Raw genomic sequence first — 13,319 nt, 5'->3', positions numbered from 1 at the left:
ATTATTATTATTATTATTATTAGTATTAATTATTGGTATTATTATTAAGTGTATTTTTAATTAACAAGTTTATTATTGTCATTATTGAGTGTAATTAGTTACCACTGCCACCGGGTATATACCCATTGCAGTGTGAATAAATACATACACATACATACATGCATGTTTGCATGTTTTGGCCTTTTCTGGGAGTAAATTCATGCATAATGCATATTTTGACGATTTTACATTTAATAGCACATATTTAAACTTTTATATTGCATATAAATGTCCTTCTTTTTTTACTTCAGTGCATATATTATGTTAACTTGCATAATGGTGCCTTTTATGAATGCTGCTTTGTAGAAATGCTGGTATTTCCACATTTTTTGTCTATTGAGGAAAAAAAAAGCTATCGATAATATAGTTTCGTGGCATCCTACCTGACAAGTAGTCTTTGGACTTTCCGCTAAACTCCCCTTTGTTACATTAGAATTTCCAACCCCAACTCTCACTTGCTACAAGCTGGAGGTCAAAATATTGAAAGGAACGCAGAAGCAGCAGGCATGCAAACTGCAATTTAGTATAATTTTTGTGTCGAATTGTGAAGTGTTTCTGTAGCTCCTGTTAGAACTGCAAGAAGAGATCTTGTATGTGTATGTATGTATTTATTCACACTGCAATGGGTATATACCCGGTGGCAGTGGTAACTAATTACACTCAATAATGACAATAATAAACTCATTAATTAAAAATACAATTAATGATAATACTAATAATTAATACTAATAATAATAATAATAATAATAATAATAATAACAACAACAGGGAATATACTAAATTAAATGAAACGATCACTTAAAATAACATTTGAAATATTCTAATTTGTATCTTAAAACTAAGATCGAACTAAAACCCACGAGTATATGTTCATATCTGCACAAGTACCTTTCCACATTACACTCATTTCGCTGTCAACTCACTCACTGCACTGGAACTATGACACATTTCACTGATTCTATCCTGATTTCACTAACACTTCAAAAACATTTCACTGTTCAAATACTTTGCACTTGCCACTATAACCTATACAGCTTCACTGACAGGAACACGTTTCACTTACACAGCACACTTCACTGACACGACATACTTCTTCACTGATACAACACACTTCACTGACACAACATAATTCTTCACTGATACAACACTTCAATAACAACATATCATTTACACCATTTAAGTACTGTGTATAATTACCGTCTATTAGTAAGGTCCTTAAGCCTATTTTTAAATACATTTTTGGTTGTTGGTAAAGCCTTTAGTAAGTCTGCAGGTAAAGCATTCCAGTCCCTGATAGTACGATTGAGAAAAGAAAACTTTCCAGTGTCCGTCCTCTGCCTTCTTTCCCTCAATTTATATGAGTGGTCGTTCCTTGAAGAGTAATTTGGCGACTGCAACCTATTTTTTATTTCTTTCCAGGCAGGCTCACCTCTGTATGTTTTGAACAGTGCGCATAATCGAATTCGCGTTCTCCTGTCCGTGAGTGTGTCCCATTGTGTCAGAATGCATTGAGAAATTTCTAAAGATGGACCGTGATGTAGTTCATTGTGATTGTTGTAATAGAGATGTAAGTACTTGTGTATTTTGGGCCACACAATAGCATTGCGGTTAAGGCATAACGCTGCAAAGTCAGAAGATCAGGGGTTCGATTCCCAATGGGGTCACGGTAATGCGGAAATACAAGAGAGTTACAATTCGACCTCACTCTGTTCCAAATTTCTTAGCTTAAATATGCACCTATCACTTCTTATGACTTAGAAAGATCATTTTCTTTATTCAAGAACATGCTTCAGATAAACATATGAGCATAAGTGAAGAAAATTGAGAAATTAGTTGTAGTACGTTGTTTCAAAATAAAATAAAAATGTAACATAATGTAGAACTCAATTTTAATAGTGCATATTTTTACTGTTTTCTCGCTTCATTGTCCATGTTTTGTCATATGACAGTGCAAGAATGTACTCATGTTTTAAGATTTGATAATGCATGGAAATGCGAACTGTAGTCATCAGTTATGTGATTGGAAGCAACTGCTTGAATTGCTGCTTTTGAATCTATGAGTAATACAGCTTTAATGAACATTTGTACTCTGAGAATGAGATTGTGTATGACTTTAATTTCTCCATCAAAAGCCGCGTTGTTACTTCCTAGAGTTATATATTGACAGAATAGTTTAGAATAGATTCCTGCTCCAGCACTGCTATTTGTTATGTTAATACATAATAAAAGTATACAAACACTTGTGGTACAATATTATACCTGTGTGCCATTACAAGCTAACATTATATTTATGAAATATAATTTACGGTGATATAATATATCCTCAGAAATAAAGACAAGAATAATGGCCGGTAATAGGTGCCTGTTTGGACTTGGAAAACTATTTAAACTCAGTTCATTATCCAGATCTGCAAAGAAAACAATTTATAAAACTATTCTAAGACCAGTGGTTACATATGCTAGTGAAGCTTGGGTTTTAACAATAAATAATGAAAATATGCTAGCAGTTTGGGAAAGAAAAGTTCTGAGAAAGATATATGGTCCCCATTTTGAAAATGGTCAGTTTAGAAGTAGAACAAATAAAGAACTAATGGAACTGTATGGAGAGCCGAGTATAGTTTCCTTCATTAAGAAAGGCAGACTTAGATGGTTGGGACATCTTGAACGTATGCCAGAAGGCCGATTACCTAAATGGGCATTATATGGACACCCAGAGGATTAAGGAAGAGAGGAAGACCAAGGCTGAGGTGGCTTCAGGATGTGGAGGATGATCTGCGGAGAGTTGGATGCAAGAGATGGAGACAACAGGCTCAAGATAGAGATGAATGGTTTCTACTGGTTAAGGAAGCCTAGGCCCTTCATGGGCTGTAGTGCTAATAATGGATAAATGAATGAATTTACGGTGATTACTTTCATGTGTTAATATTGAATTAAGTTTCTAAATATCTAGTTGACTAGTTTCAACTTGGGAGCCATCTTCTAAATTGGTGAGGTCCTTGCGTTTTCCAGTGTTTTCATTTAGTTTGCTGGGATGCATTTGTGTTGTGTAGTATGGAGTCAAATAGTGTGTGTGTTCTGAAATTCAGTTGTGTGTTGAGGATTTGTTGGGGGTGTATTTTTGTGTATCTGTATACTTCGTATTGTTCTAGTGTGTTCAGTTTCTGGTTTTTCGGTTGGATATGCAGAATTTCCATGTCTTTGTCTATGTTGCTGTAGTTGTGGTTGGCGTTTGTGATGTATTTTGCATATGTGGAAGTGTTATGTGATTTAGTTATGGCTGTCCTTTCAAACATGTTACAAGGAACACATCACATCCATAACCAAATCACACAATACTTCCACATATGCAAAATATGTTACAAACGCCAACCACACATACAGCAACATAGACAAAGACATGGAAATTCTACATATCCAACCGAAAAACCAGAAACTGAACACACTAGAACAATACGAAGTATACAGATACACAAAAATACACCCCCAACAAATCCTCAACACACAACTGAATTTCAGAACACACACACTATTTGAGTCCACACTACACAACACAAATACACCCCAGCAAACCAAACGAAAACACCAGAAGACACAAGGACCTTATACTAGTGACAGACTACAGTCACTAATCACGATTAGCATTATCGCGATTATCTCCAATTGCGATTACCAAAAATGTGTTGACACACTAGGTCATGCTTGGTCCCGTCTGGTCAACAGCTGGATTACCATAGAGGAAATAATTTTCTCTATGTACATAGTTATATGTTTGTTTACGTCCTGGACAGCATCTGAAGTTCATACCACAGTCTACTATATACAGTCGCGAAGCTTGAGGTGTTTTTTTGCAAATCTCGTGATAAAGCGCTCCAAGCGGTTAGCAACTAGAAACAATAGACTGTCCATGGTCGACTTTGGACTGTGTCGTATTTCTATCAAGTGCTAGCTCGTTGCGTATTTCACATTGATGCTTGTGAAATGTTCGTTATTGGTTATAATGAAAATGTTAATGGCTAAAATATAATAATTGGAATAATAATATGGGACAAGGAGGAGACGTTTGTAGTGCTATAAATTGTAGCAACAGTAAGAGAAAGAGGCCAGAGTTATCCTTTTTCCGGTTTTCGAAAGATTCCGAAAGGTTCCTGGGTTTCCACAAGAATGCTGTGCAGAAACAAAACTGTTAATTTGAAGTTCTTTGTGACTGTTAGAATACATTATATCCTTAAATTTCACAATGAAATGTTTCAGTCTAACCGAAAGGACATTAGATACCGGTTAAAGTTCTGTCACTTAGGCTGCTAAATTTCCAGAGAAATAAAGGTTAGGTCTACTTTTATTCTTCAGAGGATATATCTTTAATTGTAACTATTAATTTTGTTATTATTTTTATGTGTTATTTTACTAAAGACGTAGAAAAATTAAGTTTGTTTTAATGAAATTTATTGATCACGTTTTATTTTCAATTCTGGTGGGATTATTATTGCTTAGGCCTACTTTTTTCTTCAAAGGATAAGTTTTTAATTATAACTGTTAATTTTGTTGTTATTTTTATTTGTTGCTTTACTAGAGACGTAGAAAAAGTCTGTTACAATAAAATTTATTTATCACGTTTTATTTCCAATTCTGGTGTGATTATTATTGCTTAACCTCATCCCACTTTGTTAACTACGTAAGCCTACACTACAAGTACCGGTACACGTAAGTTACTCCATTAATTCATATTTCCATTATTATTGTTGTAAAGGGAAATGCAAATTAATATTTATTGGTTTCATAGTTAATTACCGCTATAATCTTGAGTGAGTGAAGCTATTATAGTAAATTTCAGTTCGTTTTGCACAAACAAAAATTTTAGTAACTTATTTCTTGCAGGTATCTTCGAGTTTATGGTGGAATTTAATATACTTCATTAAAATAATAAATTAACTTTATACATTTAATATTTCAATAATGGAAGGAAGGTGTTAATTTTTCCGAAAGAACACGACAACGAAAGTGTAACATATTTTGTCGGCTGCTAGGAGAGAGATCTGCGATGATGAGGCGATAGTAGCGATCCTAGTGGTGGGCAACTACCCATGTTTGCATTTTTACTACATATTGAGCTTCGCGACTGTATATAGTAGACTGTGGTTCATATTGTTTTGATGTTTGTTCATTGTTTTTCCTTTTTTTTTTTTTTTTTTTTTTTTTTGGTCGTTTTTTGCAGCTTGATATGGGACTTTATTTGTTAAAAGTTTTTACATGTTTTACAATCTAAACTGATGCAATTTATGCCATTACTATTTATATTATTTTGGAAAGAGATTTTATAATGTATAAAATTATATCAGTGAGCCTAACATTTATATTATTTTGTATGCTAATAAAACATATTTTTAAAATGATCCCTAACCTCAAAGATATCATGGTAATAGAGATTGTAATTAAAAATCTGAAAAAGAAATCAGTTCCAATTTGTAATCCATTATTTATTGAAATGAAACATCTTTCAGCAGACTTCTACTGCCCTCCATATAATTATGAATAATTCGTCTGCCATTTGTTAATATATTTATTTTTATTTTTCTCAGATCTGCATTAAATTTCTACAATACATCTAATAGTAGCCAAATATCATTTTCTAGCCATTCATTTTCGTTTCTCTTTCACATGATACAATGGAAGGGGTAACAAAATTCCACACCAGAAGCTATCTATACTGCCTAAATAATATAAATCAAGGTGATTCAAAACCAAAGATCACTAAAATGTTACTTTCGTCCACTGGGCCGTGCCTCAGCACGATTATCTAGTTCTGGAAACAGAATTAAGCTCCTGATCGCGATCAGGATGGTGACACACTACAACCCCAATCACGATTAGGTTGAGTTTTGTTTTAGTAGGTTATTTTACGATGCTTTATCAACATCTTAGGTTATTTAGTGTCTGAATGAGATGAAGGTGATAATGCCGGTGAAATGAGTCTGGAGTCCAGCACAGAGAGTTACCCAGCATTTGCTCATATTAGGTTGAGGGAAAACCCTGGAAAAAACCTCAACCAGGTAACTTGCCCCGACCGGGAATCGAACCCGGGCCACCTGGTTTCATGGCCAGATGCGCTGACCGTTACTCCACAGGTGTGGACTATTAGGTCGATAATCATGATTAGTGACTGTAGTCTGTCACTAGTATCACCAGTTCTGAAGATGGCTCCCAAGCTGAAACTAGATCAACTAGGTATTTATAAACTTAGTTCAGTATTAACACATGAAAGTAATCGTCATATATTAAATTCCTAAGTGTTGAAAGTTTTGTAATCAAGATGTACTAAAATTATAATTACGAACACATGAGGGTACAACTAATGTCGTCTTGGATTTCACCTACTCATGTAGCTGTGATCTTTGTCGAGACTATGAGTGAGTTTGTGATCATGCTGTGCAATTGTTTACCAATAGCAATGTTGCCACAATCTGATGGGAGATAATTGACTGGCCCACTACAATATACATACACTGACTTTGCGTTATAATACTGAATTAAGAGTCTTATACTGAGTGTTCATTTCAAAGTGTGTCATGACGTCACTATTGTGAGTCAGCGATTTGAAGCGAGTTTCAGCTTTTATGTCAGAGACTTTGCCTATTAATCAAGGCGTTCAATCTGAACTTGAGAACAGTATAGCTTGAACGTCGTAGCAACAGATGGCGGTCTGTAAAGTCTGTGTGCTACCATAACCTCTTTCGAACTGTGTTTTGAGCGGGCAAGTCGTACGCAGGATATTTATCATCAGTTGCATACGGCAACATTCCACAACACAAATCAAATGCTCCGTGTCCATGTTGACCATCGAACTTAATGTCAACAAAACGTAAGTAATCGTCCACATATCCCGACAGTCAGAAAAAAACTCACCTCAGTACGTGTTTCCAAACAGTTCACATTCCTGCCACTACAGGTGTTACCGTACGTATCAGTAAGTACTCTTCAGAATGAATGCCGTACTTGATAGGCAACTTCTCTGACACATAAGTAATATGCCTTTGCGGAAGTGTAGGAAGATTGAATTCTCTAGGCTCAACGACTAGCCATGTGACGGCATACAGCGAGCCATGACACACTTAGAACTGAACACCCAGTACATTCTCACTGAAAAGCTATAGTAAAACTACTTGCATCATAAAATGTTCATTCATAACTATGAAAGACATTATCGTGATATCTTTGTTGAAAAGTGATGAAGGCATTAAAGTTTATTGTAACAAAAAATATCATGCTCACATTTGTACTTGAATATCCTATAGAGAAGTCACATGCATTTATAACTAACATTGCTTTGATTAATACTGTATATAGAGGCATTGCTCTTATGTATTGAAACATCCTCAACCTTAATTTCTACATTTCTTCATAGTGTGTGGTTCTGCTTTCACTGTAGACCAATAAAACTAGTAGAAACTTTCTGAGTCAGACGTTTCTTCAGCTTGTCTTCATTGTTAAGTTTTATTCTTATAGCTTCTTTAACATGATGCTGGTCCACTCCAAACTTGGTCATGACAGCTTCTGTAAAAACAAGAAAAGATATATTGGTACCTTGTATCAGCTAATTTTATAATGTTGTTGTGCATTAAATTTTTCTTAATTCAATATCATATAATAAATTGTAGTTGTAATCAGTTCTTTTTAAAAATTGGTAGATGCATAGATGCATCTACTAAGTAAAAAGGTAAGATTTGCAGAAAATATTTCCAACTAGTGAATAAGAAATATAAAAGTACAGTAGAACTTGGTTATAGCGACCTCGTTTTGTGCGACACCTCGCCTATAATGTCAAATATTCCGTGGTCCCAACTAATTCCCCATAAGACATATGCTTTCCTACCTTGCTTAATACGACAAACGTATATGCGTCTACCTCGCATATAACGTCATTTTCAACCTCAGTTTGGAATAAGATTTTCTAAGAACCAAAGTATTTTAAGAAATATTTTGTTGAAATCTGACCCTGACAAATTCTTTACAGTCTCCTGTCACAGACTTCTGGAATGCAGGCAGATTCCCCACCCCATTGTAATCTGCCCGAATTCATGTGGTATTAGATCAGTTTCGACAGGAAGTTTTCACTAAGTGCACGCATTTTAACACAGTATGGCCACTAAAAGAAGTGAGTGACGCTTTAGAAGTAATTAGAATTATGAATGTGTTCTATGAAGCTAGGGAAGGGAGCAGTGAAATTGCAACTGAAATTATGAACATAGAACGTAATTTAGGCCTAGAAAGTGAGTATTGGGCAAGTAGAAGACAACAGAGTAAAATGACTGATTACTTCACTTCTATGTAAAGTAGTTTGGTGAGTACTGAACAAATTGTTTTAATACAGAATACTGTATTTATAATTGTAGGCCTACGTGTATTTTATTATGTTCATTGTAGGCTTAAAAGTCAATACATAAATCTAAAATAAGTCTAATTAAGTTTGTTGTTTTTCATTTTCCACCTCACTAGATTGATAATGTGAATCTCGGTTACTACGATACTCGTTTATAACAACACAATTTTTAAGGTCCCTTGGATGTCGTTATAACCAAGTTCTACTGTATATGTTAATCTTTCATGAAGTACTATGAATTTTATTATTTATTTTCCTTTCTATATTAACTTTGCACATAGATGATAGCTGCAGATAAGACTAATGCATATAACAACATATTTAGGGTTACCAAAAGGAGGACATGTCCTCTTTTTTAATCATTCTATCCTGTCCGGCAGCCATTTTTAAAAAATTTGAAATGTCCGGCATTTCGTACTTCAACTAGAATTAATATGAATATTGAATAATGTGCGATATTATGCATAGAATATCTAAACAAATCGTGAAAACCTGCTTTCAATGGTTGAAGCTGGAGCACATAAAAAACCTAAAATACGATGACCTATTGACAGGCATTGAATTCTTACACTTTAAAAATGTCACTATTCATGATTCTAAGCAATTTTATCAATTTTATTCTGCAATGTACAAAGATATGCCAATCAAGTTAATTTTGACAAAGATTTAAGTTAGAATTTATAAAACAGTTATATTACCGGTTCTTCTGTATGGTTGTGAAACTTGGACTCTCACTCTGAGAGAGGAACATAGGTTAAGGGTGTTTGAGAATAAGGTGCTTAGGAAAATATTTGGGGCTAAGCGGGATGAAGTTACAGGAGAATGGAGAAAGTTACACAACGCAGAACTGCACGCATTGTATTCTTCACCTGACATAATTAGGAACATTAAATCCAGACGTTTGAGATGGGCAGGGCATGTAGCACGTATGGGCGAATCCAGAAATGCATATAGAGCTAGTTGGGAGACCGGAGGGAAAAAGACCTTTAGGGAGGCCGAGACGTAGATGGGAGGATAATATTAAAATGGATTTGAGGGAGGTGGGGTATGATGATAGAGACTGGATTAATCTTGCACAGGATAGGGACCGCTGGCGGGCTTATGTGAGGGCGGCAGTGAACCTTCGGGTTCCTTAAAAGCCATTTGTAAGTAAGTAAATATTTAAGTTTAGATAAACAATGGTGCAAATTCTTCAATCCCAATAGTTCTGCGAGCACTGAAACTTTATCAGAACTCTTAAAAATATGTCAGTTCTATTTATTTATCCCAAGTCACAATGGAAGTGCTGAGAGAGTATTTTCCCTAATGTCTGCTCAAGGGACAAAAGAACGAAATTGCATGCTAATGAAGACAGTCAGAGGTATCATCATGGTGAAATATAATTCCTGTGAACAGTTCCATAGTTATTTGTTACAAGATATAAGTTGGTCCCTTCAGACTCTTGTGCACAAAGTGGGCTCCAGCGATAAGTAGGGTACAGATTTAATACTGATCCAGCAACTAGCGAGAAAACTGAGGTGAGCCATTGTTTTTATCTTTAATTTTGTTCATATCAATTTTTAAAAAGTCCTCCTTTTTTCAGAAATGTCCTCGTATTTTAGATTCCATGTCCTCCTATAGAATTTCTTCTCATGGTAACCCTAAACATATTCATTTATGTCTTAATATTACAAGTGTACTACTTAAATTGTGAAAACTCAGATGAAAAAAAAAAATCATCAAGATTTCCTTTACTGTCCTCAAAAAAAAGTGTTAAATTTTTATGCAAAACCGATATAAACTGTATTTATTTCATCAAATATTAAATTGAGGTTCATTTTCATTTTTCATTTGATTTATTGTATTCCATAGATCTTACATTAGCGTTAAATCTTTAAGATGTGGAACAAGTCAAGAGTTACACACTTCTTTTTTATTATTATTATTATTATTATTATTATATGTGGTAACCTGTCCGTGTAAAATTGTTACAGAGTCAAGTTCTTTGAAATTCTAAACTGAAAGACAGCATATATGAACATTTCTAAACATAGGCATTCAGTAAGTTTTTATTTCCTCAGAACAGTATAAATGTTTTGAACAAATACCCTTCCCATTTTATATTTCTGTCAAAATTACTTATTTATGATATTACAAAGCATTAAAACTAATTACAGTAAAACCTCGATAAGACACGTCTGCTTATTATGCTATCCCGTGTAATACGCTTTTTTTGTCCAGTGCCTGCACATTTCATACATAACACCTTTACAAAATACCCCGTTTGCTGCACTCAAGTCCCGCATAATAGGCTGTTTTTGTGAAATATTTTCGATGTAATTTTGAGCAATGTACTGTAACAGCAATGAAACATCTTAGTCACTGAACTCACTGGTGCCATTAACCTGAAAAGTATTGGTATTCGACCCTTTACCTGCACATTTAAACCTTCATACTTCATGCCTTAGTATACACCACTCTCTTGTTTATTCGACTCCTTACCTGCGCGCTTAAAGCCTACATACAGTTACAATACCTCACCCTCTTGCTAACCCTCTTTCTCAAACAGCATTCCTCACTCGGCCGTAATAAAATTCTGTAAATTTTTGCTGGGCATTTTGTTGTCCTTTAGCGTATTCAAGTGTGTGTGAATGTCATTACAATGAGTGTTAAACGAAAAGCGCTTTCTGTGTCGGAAAAATTGTAAATCTTACGAAAGTACGACGAAAACAGTACTCTTACTCAGAAACAACACTCTAATTCATTAGGAATCCCATCATCGATATTAAGAATGATAATAAATAATCGCGACACAATCACTACAGCTGCGACATCGTCGGGAAGATATAATCGCAGGAAACTGAAGTGTGGTAAACATGAGGACTTGGAGAACACGCACATGGCAAACAACTATAAATTACTTTTTTTCCGAAAGAATTAAGTACAGTACATATTGTAAATGTCTTTGACGTACAGTACAGTAATTACATAATGGAGTAATACTATATTACCTTTCATGAATCATGTATTTCAATAAAGAAAAATGCTAATAGATACTGTATATAAGTCAAAATTAGTATACCCGCCTAATACACAGTCCTGGTTAATACGCAGTTTACACCCGGTCCCTTGAACAGCGTCTTATCGGGGTTTTACTGTAATTACTAATATTTATATATAGAATGATGGCAACGATTTTCTGATAGTAAACAAAATGTGTACATAACAATTAATTAAAGATAACCTTCAGATAAGATTAATATACTTCAACATAACTCAGCCTGCAGAAGGCCCACAGTTTGTTGAAGTTGTAATAATTTACAGTTAATCATTAATTTAATATAAATTCTCACAGCAAATTCTGACATAGTTGTAAATGAGATAGGTAATTTAATTCAATATTGTTTGTGTTTAATTTACTTTGGAAATGTAAAAATGAGCCATAGTCCAAAAGCCAATGCTAAACTATTCTAAATCTCCTCCATAAAGATCACTACTATCACCACTACCATCACAATGACAATAACAATCACTACTACCACATATGGGATCTAGACGTAGCTCAGTCCAATGACAGCTTCCTAGCAAAGGAACAGAATCTGATAGATCCTGTGTTTTTTGTACTGAATAAAATGACTTAGTTTTTTTATTACTAGTCTCCCCTTCCACTCATTTCCGAATACCCTTTGTAGTTGAAAAGAGACAATACATAAAAATTACCTTATCATTTTTGCCACAATTGATGTTATCAGCTATCAATATCACTGCCACAACAATTATATCCTAACAACCATCACTGTCACTACTAGCACAAACATCACAACAACAACCACCATTTCTGTGACTACAATACCAACCACAACTACCACTTCTAAGACCAGCAAACTACAACCTCTATGACCACTACTGCACCATCCCCACATCTAAGACCTCCATAACTACCACCACCTCTATGACCAACACCACCATCATTATATGTAATACCATCATAACTATCACCACATAAACAACAATCACCACCAACTCTATGACCACCACCACCACCACCACCACATCATAACCATCATCTCCATATCTAAGACCACCACATCAACCATGATCAATGCCAACACCTCCAAGACCACCACAGTAACAACCACTACTAGTTACTCTAAGACATCACTATTAATAATTGATTAAATGGCGATCTTACTCGTGTTAATTATGTAAGCATGTGCGGCTTACAGCTGTTTTGGTGCTACTTGACACCATCCTCAGAGCCTACTAGATCTCGGCGCTATCTCAACTTCCTTGCCTGTTGTGTGGGTGCGTTCGTGTGATGAGTTGTGTGAAATAGTGTGTGTGTTCTAAAATTGATCTGTGTGTTGAGAATTTGATTAGGGTGTGTTTTGGTGTGTCTGTATATTTCATATTTTTCTAGTGTGTTGAGTTTTTGGGTTGTATGTGTAGAATTTTCATGTCTGTATTTATGTTACTGTATGTGTGGTTAGCATTAGTTATGTGTTCAGCATATGTAGATGTATTGTGTCCTCTGGTTATTGCTTTAATGTGTTCTTTGTATCGAGTTTGGAACACCAGAGGACACAATACATCTACATATACCGAACACATAACTAATGCTAACCACACATACAATAACATAAATACAGACATGGAAATTCTACACATACAACCCAAAAACCAAAAACTCAACGCACTAGAACAATATGAAATATATATAGACACACTAAAACACACCCTAATCAAATTCTCGACACACAGATCAATTTCAGAACACACACACTATTTGACACAACTCTTCATCACACGAATGCACCCACACAACAGGTAGCGAAGTTGTGATAGCGCCGAGATCTAGTAGGCTGTGAGGATGGTGTCAAGTAGCACTGAAACAGCTGTAAGCCACACGTGCTTACATAATTAACAC

General features: G+C 35.0%; 1 protein-coding gene across 4 annotated transcripts in view; it reads right to left on the bottom strand.

Annotated features, from left to right (window-relative positions):
- LOC138714731 (protein abrupt-like) overlaps window positions 1-13,319 on the bottom strand; it is a 76,130-nt gene that overhangs the window by 23,140 nt on the left and 39,671 nt on the right. For 3 of the 4 annotated variants that reach the window (XM_069846825.1, XM_069846826.1, XM_069846827.1), the window contains exon 8: window positions 5,242-7,587. The exons of the other annotated variant lie outside the window; for it this stretch is intronic. In XM_069846825.1, coding sequence (XP_069702926.1) covers window positions 7,454-7,587 — 134 coding nt within the window. In that variant the 3' untranslated portion in view covers window positions 5,242-7,453. Of the gene's footprint in view, window positions 1-5,241; window positions 7,588-13,319 lie in introns of those variants that run through there. 4 annotated transcript variants of the gene reach the window in all.

Source organism: Periplaneta americana, chromosome 15, assembly GCF_040183065.1.
Source record: "Periplaneta americana isolate PAMFEO1 chromosome 15, P.americana_PAMFEO1_priV1, whole genome shotgun sequence".
Lineage (NCBI taxonomy): Eukaryota > Metazoa > Arthropoda > Insecta > Blattodea > Blattidae > Periplaneta > Periplaneta americana.
This window is presented reverse-complemented; position numbering and strand designations above follow the sequence as displayed.